Genomic DNA, 23,183 nt, shown 5'->3' with positions numbered 1-23,183 from the left:
TATCTCTCGAGAGAAGGAAAATAATTTGCTGATAACCTCACCTTTCTCTTCCTTGTTACTGAGTCATACCTGGAACTTCCTCGGACAGAATCAGCATAAATAATGTATTAATAGGGACGGTAGTTTAACTATGCTGACAAGAAACTGAAAACTAAGAAAACCTAGAAGTTTGGCTGGTTTTTCACCATACTAATTAGAAGAACACTGTGAATGCTTTTTGTTGTGTACAGATGACTACTACTTAAAGGGAAATATAAACACTTATTTCCTAATGACAATCACAATATGAATTCCAGTTGTTTGTAGATATTCAAACCCCTACAAATTCTTATATCTGTTAACCAGAATCCCTTTTGTATATAAAGTTTTTTGTATCTACAAATATAGTGTTCTGTACCTGTCAAACTGAGAAGTTCTTTGTACTTATTTTGAACCTCAGTCTGTGTGTGTGTAGCCAAATACTGGAGAGTATAGAACAGCGGTCGGCAACCAATGGCACCTGTGCCAAAGACGGCACGGGAGCCGATCTTTAATGGCCCCCTGCTGCCTGCCAGGTCGCAGATGCCGGCGCTGCTCAGCCCGCTGCCAAACCCAGGCCGGCAGCGGGCTGAGTGGGGCCGGTGGCCGGGACCCCAGGAGGTAGCAGTGTGCCATTAAAAATCCTACCCGCCCCAGCCTTCTCTTCTCCGCCCTACCCCCCGCTGCCGATCTGGGGTTCTGGCTGCTGGCCCCTTCCCAGCTGGGGTCCCGGCTGCAGGCCCCGCTCAGCCTGCTGCCGGCCTAGGTGAACGGAACCCCAGGCTGGCAGTGGGCTGAGCGGGCCGGTGGTGTAAGATCAGCATTTTAATTTAATTTTAAATGAAGCGTCTTAAACATTTTGAAAACCTTGTTTACTTTACATACGACAATAGTTTAGTTACATAATATATAGACTTATAGAGAGAGACCTTCTAAAAAATGTTAAAATGTATTACTGGCACGCAAAACCTTAAATTAAAGTGAATAAATGAAGACTCGGCACACCACTTCTGAAAGGTTGCCGACCCCGGTATAGAATCAACAAAGAAATGTTGAGATGTTAAGGAAGGGATCCCTGATGGCTATCGAAGGATGTCTGTTACTGTAGATATGTGTTGTGATTAACAATATGGTGTAATTGATGAAGGGTGCTTACAATCTAAATATGTTCTGTGATTAATAAGGAATATTTGCTGCAGATTTTTATGTGATTTATGAATGATCCATTGAAGTATATTTTGTAACTCATTAGGAATTGGTTATTGTCACCAGGTGTTAGTAATATGATTGGGTTAGAAATTCCTTTAGCTTATTAGTCATGTAACGTGACATAGTAGTAAATAATTAGGCAAATAAAAATATCAAAAACTGAACACAGTGGAATAAGTTGTGGGAAAGTTGCTTTTCCTTCCCCCCACAAAGGAATTTTGTTTGCCCTAAACCAGTATGTAAGTAATGAATATTGGGAAGTTAATTGGAAGTGAACAAGCTGCCAACTCTTCACCAGTTAGAAGGTTTGGTAAAGTATACTTTTCTTTCTGTATTCTGTGAAGTGTTGTTGTAAGTACTGATTGATTGTCTGTCTTAGCCAACCCAGTTGAAGTTTTATTTATTTGACATGTCTTCTTAAATCTGAACATGTAACACTATCACATCCGTTCTTTTGGTTGATTGTACATCTTTATTCGGTGTCACATGAAAGAGAATTTTAAAAAAATATTACCTTTCTTGTTGGTCATAACATCTGTCAGATGGGTTTGTTTGAACTTCATGCTCTTGTTAGAATTTTCCTTGATTTTCAAGAAAAAAAGTTTGTTCCGAATGGAACGTACTTACTTGAATCTTTAAATTATATACTTACTTTTTTCTGAGCTTGAATCTGATCTGACGCTGATCCTGTGTTTTAAAAATCCCACTGGTCAGTACTTTAGGGTTTTCTCTTGCATGTAAAAATACTTTGAAATGCTGCACTGTGTTCCCTAATAACCAAGGCTTTGTTTCCTTTAGCTTACTCTGTCAGTCCAGATCTCTGCATGTCCTGACTAAATTGGGTATTCCTTGCATAAAAGAAATACATATTGATCAAAGGGATTTTTTTTTTGTCTTAGCAGTTCATTCCACTAGGAGTAGTTGGTATATAGTGAGGAGAAGTTCCTGGGTGTACACTTAAAGCACCAGCACCAAAATACTGGTGGTAAAGCCTCATAGAGTTTTATTCACTCTCAAGTGCTGCCAGATGTTGTTTACATCTAGCCTATCCCAACAGTAACCTGCAGAACACTTGTCATGTGCAAAGTTGATTTTGTCTCAGCAGTGAACCATTTGTCAAGCAGTGATGCTTCCTGCTAGTTGTAACCCAATCTGGGATTTTCCATTAAGTTTCCAGAGGCTTTTTAGACCAACTAAACTCAAAACAAGCATCTCTCTCTGCATACACTACTTCATGTGTCTTTTTGTTGGATGTTTCTTCAGTATAAAGTCAACTGTGACCAAGCTGTAGAGGGCAGAAAAAGCAGAGGGACTGTGAAAACCTCAACAGTCAGAATTAAATTAGAAAGACACATTAGAGCAGTGTGGACTTGATCCAACATCATAGCCACTTCAATTTACCTTGGCCTATAACACATGAACATTGCTAATGTGAACACACAGTATAGGGCCATATTCTGCCTCGCTCATCTTTAGGGCCTTAGTGAAATTAATGAGACTACTCCAGAGTAAAGGTCTATAAAAGTGGCAGTATCTGGACCTTACTTTTTCTGAGAGAATACCGTGGCCACAATTACAAAGTTTTATTGAGCTACAGAGCTAATGATTGTTTTCTGAAGAGATTTCCTGTACTTAAAAAAAGAAATATTTCCAGAGTGGTAGTAATAAAGCAGTATTCCAGAACTGGAATGAACTTAAGCGCACACACTGAACCTATTGTGCATATACAGTTATTTCAAAAAGATCATTTTTCACTGATTGATTTTTTTTTTTAGCAATATGTTGGTAATAGCTTAACGAGTACAAGTTTGAGATGTTTCCATTGACCAAAAATAACAACAACAAAAAAGAGAACTTTTTTCCTGTAACATCTTCTTTTTGAGGATCATTTGGCCAGATTTTGAAACTAGCCTCAGTTTCTGTGCTTTGCATCTATCATTGACTTGAGTACTAATATGCACTAATCTTCTTATTAAGGGTATTATTGTGAAATGAAGGAATATGGTCCAATCCATACTCTTTGGTGTGCATCAGAAGAAGATCTAGTAGATTCATTAAAAGGTGTTGCCAGCTGCATTGACAAGTGCTGCAAAGCTACTGAGAATCGGATGGCAGGACTATCAGAAAACTTGCTGCCTGTTCTACATGAATATGTTCTCTACAGTGAAATATTAACGGTAAGACCATAAAGGTTGCTTACACCAGTGTATTGAGTGACCTTTGAAGAGAGAATCTGCTTTATATGTAATTGATTTTGCAGTCACTGCATTAACTCTTTGAGGGCTACAGTTTGTCTTTCTGCTGCTAATTGAGAACATAACAAATGAGTTAGTTAGAGTGAAAAAAGCATTTTATTTTTTTATTTTTTTTTTTAAAAAGCAAGAATAATTTTCCTTAGGATGGTTGCCCTCTTGCAACAAATCTCCCCTCCCCCCCCCCCTTCCTGGCTCCCCTATTAATCAGGTAAGATGTGTCCAGTCTCAAAAAGATGATTTCTTTTGCTGTGGCGACTCCTCTCTAGTTTCCTCCTGCAGCTAGCTCCCCATAACAGCAACATTAATGGTTGAGGGGTTGTGTGTCCCTTTCCCTGGAAATTGTCGCACCTTAGGAAAGGTTTACATGCTAGTGGAGAGAATAGTTGTCCTTACTGTAGAAGGGTTCAAGGAACTACAACTCATGATGCAGATTAATACAGAAGAACTGTCTTCACTCTGTCAAAATATTGACTCATCTAGGAAAGGAGACTGATACACAAAGTAAGGCAAGGTTTTTCCCTCCTTTGAGATCTTTCTAAACCTTAAGATCCTGACTTCACTTTTCCAGAATAGCAATGAACCTCTTTAATAGATGCACATCTGCCATATGGACATGCAGATGTTATGCCAGGGCCTAGTACTGTGCATTCTGTTCCATTCAAGGCCCTTCTAAGAGTTTCTCTTACAGATTCTCCCATTGGTGGGAGACAACTAGGAAAACCTTTACTTTGTCTTGGTGAATAAGAACACATACACATATTAGTACTGAAATTATTAGTTTTACCTTGGAATTAGAATAGATATTTGTTATAATGGCGGACAAACAGAGAATTTCTAATAGTTTCTCCTGTAGTTCTATATAGGATAAAAGAGGAAGTAAAAGGGAAAAAAAATACACAAAAGAATATTAACCCATTTCTTGTTTCAATTTTACTCTTATAACCTTATATTTTATATTTGTAATCAGACAGGACATACTTTAAGGTACCGAATGGTAAGTTTTGTTATAAGTATGTACTATAGGTGTATTACTTATAATTGACCAAAAACTATTACTAAAAATTCTGTGTAATGTCTGTTTGAAAAGATAGTCTTTAAAAAGGTATCTTATTGAAAATGATTTATCAATGTGTACCAGTCAGGGTGGAAGTGTATTTCCTCTTCAATATTAACGTTTTGGCAACTAGCATAATGTAAAATAAACTTCTAACTAGGACTGGTTATGCCCTATACTGTTCAACATGAACTGTACTAAATATGAATACTGTAAATCTCTAAGCATACCTAAATTAAAGAGTAGAAGTTGTTGGGACAAGGTAAAATACAAGATTATCAAAGAGAGAGTTTTTTGAATTTATATTTACATACTATCTTTCTTTTTTTCTGAGTCGTCTTAAAAAGACATAAGCTTCACAATAGTTCTGTGAGAGAAGTTTAATTTCAGTTTTACAGATGGGGAAACTCAGACACAGACCTTTTCACTGACTGACTTGATGTCACACAGCAAATCCACAGCAGTTTGGAATATAACTTGTCATAATTACTGGTCCTGTAGTCTGACAATGTTCCCTGCCTTTTTTATGTTAGTTTTTGCCATTCTACTAAGAATCAAATCTATTGAATTAGCCTTAACTGTAAATAAAAGTGGGCTTGCTAACATTGATAGACTTAGTTGATTATCAAAATTTTTTATCTGAAAATAATCTTCCTCTTCCTTTGCCACCAAACTGTGGTACATACATACATAAATAGCACACTACATTGATATTTCCTATAGTATCTGGTATATAATTTTAGTTGAGTCCTATCTCTTATGCTATTGCTTTTATTCAAATAAAATACTTCCAGTATTGGGACTTCTCTAAATCATGATTCTTGTAATGGATTAAAATAATATGACTATTTCATAGACTGACTTACTGTATAATTCTTTATAATCTATAGCTACATAGCCTGACAGATTATCGTAGCATTGGGTTTCGTAGGATTCCTAAAATTTTTCAGTAAAAAAAAAAAATGGAGGTAATAAAAACATCTACAATAGATGCTTTAAAGTTATCTAAGTAAAACCTTTTAAATCTGAGAATTCTATTGAAGGCATAATCTCTAAAGTGTTAAGTACTCTTGATTGCAAGATGTCTTTGTAAACAGATTATTACAATTAAATACAATCTATTTCATCCTAATGTTTTAAAGGGTGTCTTGAAAAGAAGAGACCAAATTCAGGCAGAGCTTGATTCCAAAGTTGATGCTTTATCCAATAAAAAGGCAGAAAAGGATCTGGTAAGTATGTAAATCTTCCTGAATGTTAAATTATATCACTAAGGACCCTATTCTGACTAAAAATTAGGAGTTCCCCTGACAAAAATAAGCCCTGAAAAGCCATGGTTTGGGGCTGCACACTTCCTGACCGATTCTAAAAAAGTTTGTTCATGCACTGCACAGGAAATAAGAATTGATACAGCTGTGGAAGTGCCCTAGAAGAGGTAGTTAGGATGGCCAAACTTGTCCTTGTTTATGCATTTTTTTTAAAATGTGCATTGTTTGTTTTTGTTTTGGAGGGATCGTGCCCTTCTGGTGAAGCTAATTGAGCTCTTGTCACCAGAACTGGTGGGGCATCTCCATGCTTGTTGCTTCTCCCTAACAAGGAGCCAGAGTTTGACATTTGGCAATAAAGCTGTAAGTTAGTGACTTTATCATTGTAAGACTGCCATTTATTCCTTTAGACATCCATATTTTAGTGTCCATCTGTTTACCTTGTGAGCCTGGCCAAGTGTCACCCAGCAGCTTCTAGCTACCTTTGTTTGCAGCAGCATCAGTGTTACAATAGTTCGTGTTTATCACTTTTAAGGAATGACCTTAAAAATGTACTTTTGGTCTTATTTCCTTGATAGGTTTTCATTTTGTTTTAGACAATATTTGTGGGCATTTCAAAAGCACTTGACATCAGCCTAACTGCTCCCATTGAAATAATTGGTAAGAGTCCCTGTTGACTTCAGTGGGAGCAGAGTTAGGCCAATACTGAGTGCTTTTGAAAAGCCCATCCTATGACTTTAATGGGAAAATGTCTGTCTTAAATAGTTTCTAACAAAATGACTGTAAGATCTCCTCCTTTGACGCTGCATAAGATTGTGAAAGCTTGATCAGCTTTCTTATGTTTGCAGTTGGTAATAAATTTGAGGGTGCAATTGATGTTACTTGGAAATCTTAAGTACCTGATTTGGGGAGACAGTCAAATACCTAGGTGTGTAAATAACAGCTTGTGCAAAATTGTAGGTGCAAACCAGAGGCCTGTTTAAGGCCTAGACTGAAAACCAGGCCCACTGTGTCATATACTAAACTGATGCAGTGCCATTTTGCATATTGCAAACAAGAACAATCCTATAATGTAAAAATCAGCTGATAGATTTATGCTTCGAGAGAGAATTGTGATTGAAAACTTAATTACTTTCAATTCAAGAATCATTTACCAACCCAGACAGCTATTTAATTGTAGTGCAAAAAGTACAAGTTAGTCTAGAAATTTTATTTTCAAGCCACTCTTGTATTCTGCATAAAATCCTAATATTTGGTTTCAAAACAGTCAGTCAGATGACATGAGCATTTCTTCTATGAGTATCAAGACTGAATGATTGGGTTGCTCCTCCTGCAGGGTAGTGACAGTGGGTAGTAGATAGCTGTCAAACAAGGGGAAGAACAATGTCCAAGCTCCTGCTACTGTTTTGCCACTTCTCAGGCTTGTTCTTTAATATAAATAACTTAATTTTGGTTCCAGCAATGAACTTCAGGTTTTATATTTTTAATCTAATTTCTGGTGTACTTTGAGATCTTGCTCCTTTTGCTGCATTGCCTCAGAATATGTGAGCAGCTGCATTGCCGGGCAGACAAGATGGCTGACACAGATTTAGCTTATTTCTTCACTGAGGACACGTCTAGCAATCTGTCTCCATGGGTTTTCTAAATGGTTCTTGTTATGGCTCTGTTTGTTTTGGTAGTTGCTTTTCTAGTAGACTCTGCAGCTACGGAGACCTTGCTTAGGCTATGTGCAGTCAAGAAGATGGGGGAGTAAGTGTTAAATTGCTTATTGACTGACAGCTCTGTGCCGCCTCCCTCTACATAACCCAGGTTTTTAGAGTTGCCAGGAAATTAGCAGGCAAGCCAAACTATTTTTAATGTCCAAATGATCAACCAGTGATCCTGATAGAAATTACTGTTGTGTAAAAGATATAAGTATTGCTAATTTATATGAGCAAATAGTAGGTAGAAAAGGTTGAAGGATTGCAATAAAAGGGTAGCACAGTTTGTTCTTTGCAATGAAGGGTGACTAGCAAAAACAAGCTAGTGCAGAAGGGGGATGTACTGGAGCTTATTATGTCTTACTGAAAGGAAGAATGATGTGATAAACAGACGCCTATCTGAAGTACTTATATGGTGCCCTTTCCAGTTTGACATATGGGGAACCAAGGCACAGTGAGACTAAGTGACTCGGGCTGAAGCCCGAGCCCCACTGCCCAAGGCTGAAGCCAAAGCCCAAGCAACATAGCTTCAGAGGGCCTCCTGTGGTGTGGGGCCTAGAAAATTATCCTGCTAGCCAGCTCTGCCTGGGTCCCCAACAGGAGGCCCCGACTCCTGAGCAATCTCACTGTTCCCAGCAGGAGTTCAGCTAACTCACAGGGTCACTTTTGAGTTCAATTCCCTCTAGTGTAGTCCCTGGTGGTGCTCCCTAGCCTCTTGCCTATATGAGGCTTCCAGTGTCTGTTTGCCCTTGCCCCCCCCCCCCAAAAAAAAAAAAAAAAAAAACATGACAGAAGGAAAAGGGGAAGCTAGCTACAATCCCAGGCAGGGCTCCCCTTGCTACTGGATTACATTAGCAGTCCCTAGCAGCGTCTCCGGCACCTGGGCAAACTTCCTCTTCCATCTTTTTAAGCTCCCCTTCTCCAAGTGGAGCTTGTTCTGCAAGTGCACCTAAGTGGAGCATCAGCAGACACGGCACTGGGAAGACTTGGGAGCTGCCAGAGCACCTGAAGCAGGTGGAGGAAGAGAGCTGAACTGGGTTCCTTACCTAGGACCTATATCAGACTGGTACTAGTTGGGCTACATGGCTAAGCGCAGTAACTGGCAGCAGGACAAGGCTGTTATTCCAAACTGGAGGGCTGGATGCTGAATGTGGGGATGGTTGCTGGAAAAGAAAAAGCCTACCTCTGGTACGGTGTGTCTCACCCACCCCTCACCTCAGAGTTGAGGGATCTTCAGCCCCATGTGATGCAATGCAGGGGAGTTAGGCTTCTGGAGGCAGAAGCATGGTTGGGGGGGCCAGCCCCTACCCCTTGTGGTGCCCTGAGAGGGGACATGGGCCACTGGGGACATGTGAAAGCAATTGAAAGTGAGGAGATGCCAGATTTATAGTTGCCAGTGCTACTTTAATTCTGCCCCAGTGTATGGCTGCATTATGATACTGTTTGCTTACATGATTTTTCCTACAGGACCCATGCCTCAATCAGTGCACAGGATGGACATGCAAGGGGGCAAAATTAAGGTTGCACTGGAAACTGTAATTCTGGCATTTCCTAACCTTTTGAGTGCTTGACTTTGCAACCTAAATAATGTTTTCATGTAGTTTTTTGCGTGAAATACTGTACAGTATAAACAGTATATAAAAAATACTAAAAAGTTACAACATTTGTGTCTACACAGCAAAGATTTGACACAAGTTGTTTCTGTTAGAGGTCTCATAATATGTTTAATGTAAAGACGAACTGGGAGAAGTCTCATGTTCAAACTATTCTGACATTTGAAATGTGTATTTTTTGTATTCCCCATTTGATTTCTTGTCAGTGAACTAAACATAATGAAATATTGCTATCTGGTGTCGTTTGATACCTACGATATCTATATTCTGAAATGAGGTACATATGTTTTTTATTATGGAGTTTGTAATTGAACTCTAGTCTCTCTGGAGGCTTTTGAGACAACACATATATTTGGTTTTCATGAAGAATTTATTTTACTTGTATCTTTTCCTGTCCTCCTTTTGCTGCCACTGTGTCTATTCATCTGTCTTTGATCTGCTCTGTACTTCCTTTCTCTTGTCTTCTCTCCTTAGTATACATAGCAAATTTGTATGCCATTAAAAATATAGATGAATGTAAACAAAAAAAGATCCTAGCATGCTCAGTGACTGGAGTAGTTGCATGAACTTCAGCTTACTGCAATTGCTTGGACACAGCAAAGTCTACAATTTCTAGACTGTTACATGATCCTTACTACATTTGAACAAACAAACCCGGATGAAAACTACTTCGAAACTAGAGGCGCTGCTGATTAAGAACCTAGTCCAGGATCATTAAAGTAAATGGAAAGACTTGCTGGTTTAGTGAACTTTGGATCAGGCCTTAAGGCCTAAGTTTTAGGAAGCTGTTTATTAGAGCTGTATGGCGAAAGCTAAGTTCATTTTGTGGAAGACTTCACTATTTTGAAATTTGGTTTCATTCTGATTTGCAGCAAACCCCCCACCTTTAGAAATTATTTGCGAAAATGAATGGTGGGAAGCCCTGGGTGCCCAGACTCTAAGCAGTCCACCTAGCAGGCTGCTTCAGAGCCATGGATCTTGGAAGCCCTGTGAGCCTGGGCTGCCGAAATGGGAACTTGGGAGCCAGGGCTTCCAGGTTCTTGGTTCCCTGTTAGTCTGAGGAGGTGGGAGCCTGAAAGCCCAGGCTGCTGAGGAGCTGGGCAGGTGATCTAACCGAAACCTGCCTGAGGGCGTGTAGTCATGGGACAGCGCTGGCGCGCGCGCGCGCACACACACACACACACACACACCCCTGCCCCAGCCCACCTCTGCTTCAACTCCACCTCCTCCCCTGAGCGCGCTGCCAGGTCCTGCTTCTCCCGGCTCCCTGCCAGTGCTTGTGCACAAAACAGCTTTGCGAAGGGGGGGGAATGTGGCAAGCTCAGGAGAGGGGGGTGGGGATTTGGGGAAGGAGACCAATAGGGGCGGGGGGGCAGGGTGGAGTTGGGGTGGGGGCGGGCAGAGGACGCGAACTGGCACTGGGGGAAGCAGCCTCTGGCTGCTATTATAAATTTGCCACCCCTGCAAATTTGTCGGCCTAGGGGTTCATACGCCGCTGTCTGGTACTTACGTATTTAAAGCTATTCACGTATATGAATTGTGCCTTTGAAGTCAATGCACATCTTGAAATCAGTGAGACTACTGAAGTCCTGAATTGGGGCCTAAATACATATAACCTTCTTGCACAGAAATATTGTCTGCCTCTCCTTTATAAGTTGTATGAAATTTCAATTCCTTCCCGAGTTGCTCTGTGCTATAGTGGAATTGCCAGTAGGAAGTATAGAGAAAAATAGTATGCAAAAGGGAAGAGTGAGGAAAGAGCCATATTCAAAAGAGGAAAAAATAAAGGAAAACTGCACCTTTTTTTCCCTCAACCCTGTTGTAGGAGCTTATATAATTAGCTGTTATGCAAATAAATTCCCTGATGGAATTTTTTAAAAAAGTTTTTAATTAAAATTGTATTTCTGAACAAATGCATTGATTTTCAGCCAAATGGATGCCATTTGTGATGTTAGCAATGTGCATGCCCATTCAGAGGGTCACAAGCCAGTTGCTAACTTGCTCTAACAGTCAGGAGAAACCGATGATGATTAAAATTTGATGGACAACTGTGCAAAATCCTAAAATAGAATATTTAAAATGTAAAGTTTAAATGCCACTTTTTTTTTTTTTTTTAACACTGATGAGTAACTAAAGCTGGTTAGAAACTGGTTTCTCACTTCACTCTGGTCTACACTATGGGGTTAGGTCAAATTTAGCCGCATTAGGTCGATTTAAAAATGACTGTATCCACACAACCAACCCCGTTCCGTCGACCTAAAGGGCTCTTAATCTATTTCTATACTCCTCCCCGATGAGGGGAGTAGCGCTAAAATCGACCTTGCTGGGTCGAATTTGGGGTAGTGCGGACACAAATTGATGGTATTGGCCTCCGGGAGCTATCCCAGAGTGCTCCATTGTGACCGCTCTGGACAGCACTTTGAACTCTGATGCACTAGCCAGGTACACAGGAAAAGTCGTAGGAACTTTTTGAATTTCATTTCCTGTTTGGTCAGCTTGGTGAACTGGGCAGCACAGGTGACCATGCAGTCCCCCCGGAATCGTAGAGCGTAGGATGTTTCTACGCTCTCCCTATCATCTCCATCCCTGAGGTTATCGCAGATTAGAAGGCAAAAAAAATGCACTCGCAATGACCTGTTTTCCGAGCTCATGCAGTCGTCCTGCACTGATAGGGCACAGCTTAATGCATGGAGGCATTCAGTGGCAGAGGCCAGGAGAGAATTAAGTGAGCAAAGAGCGGAGGCAGGACGCGATGCTGAGACTGATGGGGGAGCAAACGGACATGATGAAGCATCTGTTGGAGCTGCAGGAAAGCCAACAAGAGCACAGACCCCTGCTGCATCTACTGTATAACTGCCTGCCCTCCTCCCCATGTTCCATAGCCTCCTTGCCCAGGTGCCCAAGAATGCGAGGAGGGAGGCTCTGGGCACCCAGCCACTCCGCTCCAGAGGATGGCCCAAGCAACAGAAGGCTGTCATTCAAACAGTTTGATTTTTAGTGTGGCCACAATAAGCAATGTGGCCTTGTCCTTCCCTCCTCCCCCACCCGGGCTACCTTGTCCGTTATCTCATTTTCTTTTTCATTAATAAAGAAAGAATGCATAGTTTCAAAACAATAATTACTTTATTTTGAAGGGGGGCGGATGATTGGCTTACAGGGAATTAAAATGAACAAAGGGGGTGGGTTCGCATCAAAGAGAAACACACACCAGCTGTCACACCGAAGCCTGGTCAGTCATGAAACTGGTTTTCAAAGCCTCTGATGCACAGCGTGCCTTGCTGTGCTCTTCTGATCACCCTGGTGTCTGGCTGCTCAAAACTGGACGCCAGGCCATTTGCCTCAACCTCCCACCCTGCCATAAATGTCTCCCCTTTACTCTCACAGATATTATGGAGCACAGAGCAAGCAGCAATAACAGTGGGAACGTTGGTTGTGCTGGGGTCTGACCAACAGCGCCAGCGAGCTTTTAAACGTCCAAAGGCACATTCTACCACCATTCTGCACTTGCTCAGCCTATAGTTGAACTGCTCCTTACTACTATCCAGGCTTCATGAGCCATGGGAGCAAGGGGTAAGCTGGGGTAGGCGCGACTGCATGGTGCTGCCGCCTGGGAGAGCAGCCTGGAGGTTGCTAGGAGCCGGGCAGGGAAGATGTTCCCAGAACCCCCGGCCAAGCTACATGTCTGATGAGGACATCTACCAGTCCTCCTGCACTGTCTGCTGCAGAGTTGCAGGAGAGCAGAGTTGCAGCGGAAGCAGTGGAGCTGTACACCATGGATGAGGACGGCTAGCAGTCCTACTGCACCGTCTGCTGCGAAGGCACCCAGGAGCTGCTGCTGTGCAGCAATGCCAGCTGCTGCAGGTGCTTCTGTGTCGAATGCTTGGAGGTCCTGGTAGAGCAAGGTACCTCGGCCAAGGCAAAAGAGCAAGAGCCCTGGAGCTGTTACATGTGTCAACCACAGAAGTGCTACGGGGTGTTACAGTGCCGACAGGACTGGAATGTACGGCTGCAAGACTTCTTCACCAGCGACAAAGGACAGGAATATGATGCACCTAAAATCTAAAGGGGCCCCGCGCATTTCCCAGAGTCACTACCCTTGATAACATAACATCAATGATTGCATTGGCTACTTGGATCACAGCAGCCCCCACAGTAGACTTGCCCACAACAGCAGCAGTTACAGTGAGCTGAGCAGGCTCCATGCTTGCCGTGGTATGGTGTCTGCATGGGTAACCCAGGAAAAAAGGCACGAAACAATTGTCTGCTGTTGCTTTCATGGAGGGAGGGGTGACTGATGACATGTACCCAAAACCACCCATGACAATGTTTTTGCCCCATCAGGCATTGGGAGCTTAACCCAGAATTCCAATGGGTGGCAGAGACTGCGAGAACTGTGGGATAGCTACCCACAGTGCACCACTCTGTAAGTCGATGCTAGCCACGGTAGTGAGGATGCACTCCGCTGACTTAATGTGCTTAGTGTGGACATATGCAATCAATTGTAAAATCGACTTCTAAAAATCGACTTCTATGAAATTAGGTCGATTTTATAGTGTAGACATACCTGTCAGCTTCATGATTGTCATATTACTCAGAATTATGCTCAAATGCTTATTGTATTTTCTGTGTTTAAGAACAACTCCCTGTATAGCCATACATAAATTCATGCTGCTTTGGCTAACCATGCATGCAGTTTTTTCTTTCAAGATTGCATTTTTCTTAAAGCCTGATTAAGTATTCTAACATACTAAAATGGTACGTGTAGCCGAACAAACTCAATTTTGTTGAATTTGTGAGCATTAGAGCTATTTATAAATAAAAAGGAAAGATTTTTCTGTATCACAATATTGATTATACTGGGGTAATTTTTTGTAGTTAAAATGTTGCATCATAGCGGTGATCATTTCTATGCTGCTTAAAATAAATTTTTCAAGATAATCCTGCGTACAGTCTGTTGTTTTCCTCTATTTCTGTTTCCTAATTTTAATTCGGATAAATGCCTCGAGCAGTGTGATAATCAGCGTTCAGGCCTCTGATTCTTTCTTTGAATCCTCTTATTTCTCACACATTTTAGAAGATCATGTTGCTGAGCTCTTATTTCTGCTTTGCAGTTTCATTATAGCTTTAGCACAGATGTCCTTCAGATCTAATCTGATCTTGAAATTCCATGTTATTTAATTGAGTGGCAATTGTATTTTCAAGAACTTTTCTTAATTAGAACTTAAACGCCTTTTTCTTGAAGGTAGTCTTTGGATACAAAAATTGGTGCACTGTTGTTTTGTTGACCCTAGAGTCAAACGTAAAATAATAGCAGCAACATGCCATTAGCAGAGGTAGTATTAGAACATTATTGTTGAATTTCTATGTACAAATCAAAATATTCAATATTATGATTCTTGAAACAGTCATAAATAGGTTCTTTTCCTCAGCTAAGATTATGTGTAATAACTTACAATATGGCTTATGCTATTTAAATTTAGGACATATACAGTAGAACCTCAGAGTTATGAACTGACCACACACCTCATCTGGAACCGGAAATACACAATTAGGCAGTAGCAGAGGACCCCCCCACCCTCCCCAAAAAAGAGCAAGTACAGTATTGTGTTAAACATAAACTACTAAAAAAATAAAGGGAAAGCAGCATTTTTCTTCTGCGTAGTAAAGTTTCAAAGCTGTATTAAGTCAATGTTCAGCTGCAAACTTTTGAACAAAAACCATAAAGTTTTTTGTTCAGTTACGAACAGTTCAGAGTTACAAACAACCATCATTCCTGAGCTGTTCGTAACTCTGAGGTTCTACTGTAATATACATGCAACTTTACCAAGTTATGACTACTGTGAGAACCACAACTTCGTACTTTCTGATAAGGTGTATATATGTTCTGTGCCCAACCATTCTGTAATAAATAAGCATAGTAGTAAAACGAACAAGATGTGTGCTAACCTTCACTACTCCACCAGTTTTGCTTTTAGTTGCATCCCTTTTCTCCCATCCCTTGGGTCAGGGACCTAATCTTATTTATCTGTTGAGCACCTACCACGTTTCAGGGTCTGTATAAATGTGTTTTCCACTAAATTTCCTTTCACAGGAAAATTAAACACACACAGGGCTTGATTTTGTTCTCCGTGAAGTCAACAGTAATATTCTCACTGACTTCAGTGGTACAGTATGGGTTTGTCTACACTGCAATAAAACACCCGCTCTGGCCTGTTTCAGCTGCCTCGGGCTCACAAGGCTTGGGCTGTGAAATTGTGGTACAGGCGTTTGGACTTGAGCTGGACCCTTATAAATAAGGCTGCAATTCTGTCATGGAGGTCGTGGAAGTCACTTCCGCGACCTCCATGACTTTCACAGGTGCAAGGGCCAGTGCAGCTGATCCCGGGGCCAGCTGCTCTGGCGCCCCACAGCAGCCACACTGACCGCTGCTTGGGCAGTCTGGGGCAGCTAGCCCGGGGGCAACCCCAGGGAACGCTCAAGCAGCAGGCTGAGGGTCAGCCGCACCAGCCGCTGCTCAGGCGGCTGGCGTGGGAGAAGCACCCGAGCAGCAGTCCCCAGGGCCTCGGAGCAGGGATGACTGGAAGCAATCAGCCTCCGGCCCCCCACAGCAGTGGTGTCCTGGGGCCCCCCAGAGCAGCAGCACCCCAGGCCCTAGGAGCTGCTAAGTTTTAGTCAGGCGTATTTATATAATAAAAGTCAAGATCAGGTCACGGGCAATAAACAAAAATTCACAGCCCGTGACCTGTCCATGACTTTTACTAAAAATACCCATGATTAACTCTTTGCCTTACTTATAAATAAAACAAACATAAATCATTCAGCCTGTCAATGAAAACTAAGTCAATGACAAGTTTGAAGTTTTAAAATTAAACTGATTTAGCATACTTGAGGCATAACACTTTTTGGAACGGTTTTCTTTTTGTAAAATATATGAAACATTTTTCATATGCAGATGAATTTTAAATGGTTAAGACTTTTACTATGTTTAAAAATATGTTGAAGTTTTTAACAGGGACTTCAGCATAAAATAGTTTGTTTGTTTTGTTAAAAAGAAGTGCCTGAAAGCAGAAGCTTATGATTGAGAAGGCACCTTACCCTGCTGCTTTCATTATAATTAATATTCACCACTGAGCTTGGCTCCATTTTGTATGGTTTTTAAAATTTATTTTTAAGCAGATATTATATAGCTTTTGATGATCTCAACTCGGATGTCAGATTGAATTTGTCAGTGCAATCTAGTGGTCAAAAATTCTGCTGACAATGAGTGGCATGAACTCTAATCCAATTAGAAAAGCATTTCTGCCATACATGTTGAATCACAAACTGCCGTTAGTGCTGATAAAAGGCTAGTGCAAAATCTTTATATGAGTTGTTAAATTGTTCTTTGTCACTGAATGATTTAAAAAATAAGAGGTTATAAAGGGTACAAAATATTTTGAGGTCAATACAGCTGTTACTGCTGAGGCTTTCTGATTTCATTCAAATAGGGTTGAGTGACAAAGTGAACTTCATGACATTAAGGTTCTCTGAGTAAATCAAGAACACAAACTCATTGTATTTAACCCTGTCTCTCTGCATAACAATATGGGATTTGACATATAGCTAAAGAAAGCCAATAGTGTAGACTATTGCTGCCCCAGCTGTGTTTTCATACAAGAGAGAACTGAATTCAGCTTAAGTGTGGGATTTAACACAAGGTTTATTGTGAGATAACTGTTTAAAAAAATCTGGAAAATAAATCTAAAATGCTGAAATTGCGGTTATAAATCTTGTTGGAACAAATGAATTAGCTTTTGCTGCCACTATTCTGTGGTTTATATCCACTGATGGACTGATGCCAAAAAGACATGGCCTGAAATCTAAAGAGGCTAGAAAGAGTTAAGTCAGATGACAGACCTCTCAGTGATGTTATGAAGCCAGCTGAGGAAGTGCATCAGATGTTTTTGACAGTTCCACTTAAATAATCATAATTTCTTAATTTTATCACTTTTATGTTATGGAGTCTTCGCTATTTGAGTTTAGTATGTTATGTAAATATGCTTATTAAAAGTACTGCAGGTAAAGTATAGTATTTATTATATTTTTTTTTAATTAGCCAGTAAATGTTCTAGATTTCTAAGGCCTAATTTTCAAGCATCTATATTTCGTTCAATACACCGAATAAAGATCTCTTTATCTGTAATCTTTTCTAAACATATTAAACTTCTTTAAATGAATACATTTTAAAGCTAAGAATGCATGTAACCCTTAAGGTAACTCATTTAAAAGACAATTGTTTTAAAGCAGAAATATTCTGGTGGCGGCTACTTTTAACTTTGTGTTTCTTAGCTTAGAATTCAGAGTTACAGTAGAATATTTTGTTTCCCATTAACAGTAATATACTAAAGGTAGCTGGGCCCTACAGGGTTTCTAGACTCAACTTTTTATATCTTTCAACAGGAGCTATTTGGATTTTATTGTCCATTTCTTTTCCTCTGTAATGTGTGAGATTCAGATTTTTGCACTCCAGCTCCCCTTTTATTTGTTCATTGGTTGATTGGTTCTGTGGTATCTTCATGATAGTCTGTAGTTTTAGACCAGCTTTGTCTTGTCCTCATCCCTTTTGCTTAGCAACTGATTCAGCACCTTCAAAATACTGTATTTTTTAAAACCAGAAACATTGCATTATTTATTTATTTTTTGAAGGACAGTCCCGTCTCTTGCAATGCTTTTGTCAAGTGGATTATTCCTCCCTCACAAACTAGATTTTAGTGTCACACATTACCAAACATGATACAATTTACTGAAATCAAAGTTTCATAAGGTAGAAAAAAGGTATTGCTCTGGTATACTTCCTTATATTTCAGTTCATAATTAGTGAATTGTACTTTGTAGAGAACATAGCAATACATCACCTATCCCAGGTTTAAGTTATTTAGTAGTTAACTCTGCATGCTTAGTTTTGAGGTGGGAAATAAGGGGGAAATCAGAAATCCTTCAGTAGTATGCCTCTTCTAACCTTTGCTGTATTTTACAATATTTTGCAGATTCTCAGCTTTCATTTTAAAAGTATTAATTTTCTGCCATTCTGCTACAGAGATTCAGGTATCACAACGTGATCCTGTGCTGCTGTTTTCCAAACATAGCTTTACAAAAAATTGTCTTCAGCCAAATAGCAGTGGCAAAGTCATGAACATACCTCCACCCTGTTCAGTTCCACTGAGGTAATTAATTTGGACCATTTAAATGCTAATGTTAACCACAGACAATATTGTAGGGGTATACCTTTAAAAAAAAAATTTGAAAGCAAAACTATGAATACAACATTTAAGGATGCACAGTTCAAATTAAGTCATGGGTCCAGGATTTCACCCATGACATGTGAAAGCTAAGGTTCCTACAATGTTCCCCAAATTGCACGATACATCTTACTTATTTGGCAGCCATATAGTTAAATATACAAACAATAATATAATCATGTGCTTACAAAAATGGGGAGAAAATTGTTTCATATGTGCAGTGTGCCTGTGAACCTTGCTGTAGCAACGCTAATTTTAGCACTTCTAGCACCGAGTATTTCGGTTTGTTTTTTGTAAATGTAATTGTGCTGTCTTTCTGTTTGCATTAATGTAGGTTTTGTTTTTAATTTGATAAATTATGAGTAGAGTTTCAGTTTATACTCTCACATCTTTCTAATATTGCAATATGACAAATGCTATAGTACTCTCCTCTCTCACCCTGCACCCCTCCCCAGAAATCTCTTGCAGTAGTCACTGAAGGGGGAAAAGAGTGCTATAGCTATACGTTATGTCTTGTTTAAAGCCCTGATTCTTATGGATGTGTTAAAGCAATCTCATTCTGAGTCTCATTGATTGCTCATGTGTGTAAGTGTTTACAGGATCAAGTCCTTGAGTACATGAGTACCACTGTTAAGTCTTGTCATAACCATACAGCTAAGGGTAGCCTAGAATTCCTCTTTACCTGTCACGTGTTAAGAAGCTCAAATAACCTGGTTGGCACCTGACCAAAAGGACCAATCGGGGAAAAAAGATACTTTCAAATCTTGCAAGGGGGGGAGGCTTTGTTTTGGTGTGTTCTCTTGGGAAGCAGAGAAGCATCAGGTCAGAAAACTCCTTCTCCTATAAACCATCCTAAAAGTGTCTCATATGACAAAAAATGTAGGTAAAAGCCAGGCAAGGCGTGTTAGGTTCTTTTGTTTTGCTTGTGAATTTTCCTTTGCTGGAGGGAGGTTTATTCCTGTTTTTTGTAAGTTTGAAACTAAGCCTAGAGGAAGTTCTGCTGTGTTTTTGAATCTTTTGTTACCCTGTAAAGTTATTTTCCATCCTGATTTTACAGAGGTGATTTTTACCTTTTTTTAAAAATAAAATCCTTCTTTTAAGAACCTGACTGATTTTTCTATTGTCCTAAGACCCAAGGGTTTGGATCTGTGATCACTTTGTAACCAACTGGTTAGGATGATATTCTCAAGCCTCCTCAGGAAAGGGGGTGTAAGGGCTTGGGGGGGATATTTTGGGGGAATAGGAACTCCAAATGGTCTTTTCCCTGATTCTTTGTTAAATCACTTGGTGGTGGCAGCGTACCCTCCAAGGGCAAAGAATTTGTGCCTTGGAGAAGTTTTAACCTAAGCTGCTAGAAATAAGCTTAGGGGGTCTTTCATGTGGGTCCCCACATCTGTACCCTAGAGTTCAGAGTGGGGAGGGAACCCTGACAGGTCTACTACTTCAGTGCCTAAATATTGGTAGGCTTTTGGGTCTTATGTGTATGTTTAGAGAACTCCTGACGTGTCTGTTCTTTTTTCTTTTTGTGGATGTAATTTTTACATTCAGCTTTACAGAGAACCATTTTTAGGAAGTACATAAGTCTTTTATAATTTTAATTGTGGTAAGTGAATTGTTTTAAGTGTTCCATCATTCTCTCACTTCACTTTTTCACTTTGTTGTATAATGTCTGTATTTGTTTCAGTTTACTACTGTGGTATTTGAGTCAGCTATACATAAGAACATAAGAATGGCCATACTGGGTCAGACCAAAGGTCCATCCAGCCCAGTATCCTGTCTACCGACAGTGGCCAAAGCCAGGTGCCCCAGAGGGAGTGAACCTAACAGGTAATGATCAAATGATCTCTCTCTTGCCATCCATCTCCACTCGCTGACAAACAGAGGCTAGGGCCACCATTCCTTGCCCATCCTGGCTAATAGCCATTAATGGACTTAACATCCATGAATTTATCTAGTTCTCTTTTTAAACCCTGTTATAGTACTAGCCTTCACAAGGACTCAGGCAAGGAGTTCCACAGGTTGACTGTGAGCTGAGTGAAGAAGAACTTCCTTTTATTAATTTTAAACCTGCTACCCATTAATTTCATTTGGTGGCCCCTAGTTCTTAATATTATGGGAACAAGTAAATAACTTTTCCTTACTCACTTTCTCCATACCTCGAGCATATCCCCCCTTAGTTTCCTCTTTTCCAAGCTGAAAAGTCCTAGCCTCTTCAATCTTTCCTCATATGGGACCCGTTCCAGACCCCTACTCATTTTAGTTGCCCTTTTCTGAACCTTTTCTAATGCCAGTATATCTTTTTTGAGATGAGGGGACCACATCTGTACGCAGTATTCAAGATCCATACCATGGATTTATATAAGGGCAATAAGATATTGTCCATCTTATTCTCTATCCCTTTTTTAATGATTCCTAACATCCCGTTTGCTTTTCTGACTGCCACTGCACACTGCGTGGACGTCTTCAGAGAACTATCCATGATGACTCCAAGATCTTTCTCCTGATTAGTCGTAGCTAAATTAGCCCCCATCATATTGTATGTATAGTTGGGGTTGTTTTTTTCCATCGTGCATTACTTTACATTTATCCACATTAAATTTCATTTGCCATTTTGTTGCCCAGTCACTTAGTTTTGTAAGATCTTTTTGAAGTTCTTCACAGTCTGCTTTGGTCTTAACTATCTTGAGCAGTTTAGTATCATCTGCAAACTTTGCCACTTCACTGTTTACCCCTTTCTCCAGATCATTTATGAATAAGGTGAATAGGATTGGTCCTAGGACTGACCCTTGGGGAACACCCCTCTCCATTCTGAAAATTTACCATTTATTCCTACTCTTTGTTCCCTGTCTTTTAACCAGTTCTCAATCCATGAAAGGATCTTCCCTCTTATCCCATGACCACTTGATTTACATAAGAACCTTTGGTGAGGGAACTTGTCAAAGGCTTTCTGGAAATCTAAGTACATTATGTCCACTGGATCCCCCTTGTCCACATGTTTGTTGACCCCCTCAAAGAACTCTAATAGATTAGTGAGACATGAGCTCCCTGTACAGAAACCATGTTGACTTTTGCGCAACAATTTATATTCTTCTATGTGTCTGACAATTTTATTCTTTACTCTTGTTTCAACTAATTTGTCCGGTACTGACGTTAGACTTACCAGTCTGTAATTGCCAGGATCACCTCTAGAGCCCTTCTTAAATATTGGCGTTACATTAGCTATCTTCCAGTCACTGGGTACAGTAGCTGATTTTAAAGGACAGGTTACAAACCATAGTTAATAGTTCTGCAATTTCACATTTGAGTTCTTTCAGAACCCTTGGGTGAATATCATCTCGTCCCGGTGACTTGTTACTGTTAAGTTTCTCAATGAATTCCAAAACCTCCTCTAGTGACGCTTCAATCTGTGACAATTCCTCAGATTTGTCACCTACAAAAGCCGGCTCAGGTTTGGGAATCTCCCTAACATCCTTAGCCGTGAAGACTGAAGCAAAGAATTCATTTAGTTTCTCTGCAATGACTTTATCATCTTTAAGTGCTCCTTTTTGTATCTCGATCATCTGGGGGCCCCACTTGTTGTTTAGTAGGCTTCCTGCTTCTGATGTACTTAAACATTTTGTTGTTACCTTTTGAGTTTTTGGCTAGCTGTTCTTCAAACTCCTTTTTGGCTTTTCCAATTACATTTTTACATTTAATTTGGCAGTGTTTATGCTTCTTTCTATTTACCTCACTAGGATTTGACTTCCACTTTTTAAAAGATGCCTTTTTAATCTCTCACTGCTTCTTTTACATGGTTGTGAAAGCAAGCAGGAGAGAGAGTCAGGGGTGCACACCAGGCCCACCACAGTCCCAGATTGGATGCCGGGGGGATCTCGTCACATAGTGTTGTGGTTCTTAGGGATTGGCTTGTTTTGGCCTTCTTTTGAAATGGGATTAGCTTGATTTTTGGCTTATTGTGAAAGCCAGGGTGCTTATTTACTGCGTGAAAGTTGGCAACTGTGTTGCACTGGCAAGTAGGCAGTTACCAGCCACAACAGGTTTAGTTCTCTCTTTCACTAAGAGGTGGAACTGAGGCACTAGATGCGGAAGTCACCTTGATCACCTTGCTCATCAGCCCTCACGGAGAGAGCGCCGATCCCAACACGTCATTTGTGGTGTTTTAGCCAGTCCTTCAGCCACCCGCTGGCCAGAATGTCAGTGGCACCAGACACCTGATTGGCATAGGGCATGGCAGCCCAGAACCCCTGAGCGATCCGCCAGCCTGAGCCTCCCAGGTAGCTCGGATTACAGGCGTGCACCACCGCGCCTGACCAAATGAGGAAGTAGGGATAGAAAAATGTGAAACCTGTTGGGACAATATTGGGCAAAGGGAACGAGGAACCCTACAGGAATAGCATAATATGACTGGGTCCCATTCTGTGCTCAGTTGCACCACATGTACCTTCGTTGGTGTTTTGAATTTTTTTATTGCATGATGAAAAAACACATTGATGCAACATTGCATTGCAACAAAATATAGGATTCAGGGGGGTACTGTTCTGATAGGAGAACAGAGCTTTAGGAACAGTCTGAAAAATATGTTAAGATTTTAGGCCCTGGAAGCTAAAGACTTGCATTATTTTAAAAAACCTCTAATTCACAAGAGAGGGCATGTAACCCCACTGTTGGTTGGGAACTTGGTGTCCTCCAGAATCCAAGTTTATTTGTAGAATTTACAGATGTTGGCAGTTGTCCCTGTCATGCCCTCTAACGTAACTCAGCCTTGTTCTGGAGAGATGACCTCAGTCTTCATAC

General features: G+C 40.5%; 1 protein-coding gene across 1 annotated transcript in view; it reads left to right on the top strand.

Annotated features, from left to right (window-relative positions):
• The window catches only part of SNX7 (sorting nexin 7), a 57,001-nt gene that overhangs the window by 20,577 nt on the left and 13,241 nt on the right, over positions 1–23,183 (top strand). Inside the window, exons 6-7 of the mRNA XM_074961281.1 lie at positions 3,205–3,404; positions 5,679–5,765. Coding sequence (XP_074817382.1) covers positions 3,205–3,404; positions 5,679–5,765 — 287 coding nt within the window. The remainder of the gene's footprint in view (positions 1–3,204; positions 3,405–5,678; positions 5,766–23,183) is intronic.

This window comes from Natator depressus, chromosome 8 (assembly GCF_965152275.1).
Source record: "Natator depressus isolate rNatDep1 chromosome 8, rNatDep2.hap1, whole genome shotgun sequence".
NCBI lineage: Eukaryota > Metazoa > Chordata > Testudines > Cheloniidae > Natator > Natator depressus.
Note: the sequence above shows the minus strand (reverse complement) of the source record. Positions and strands in the feature narration are given on the sequence as shown.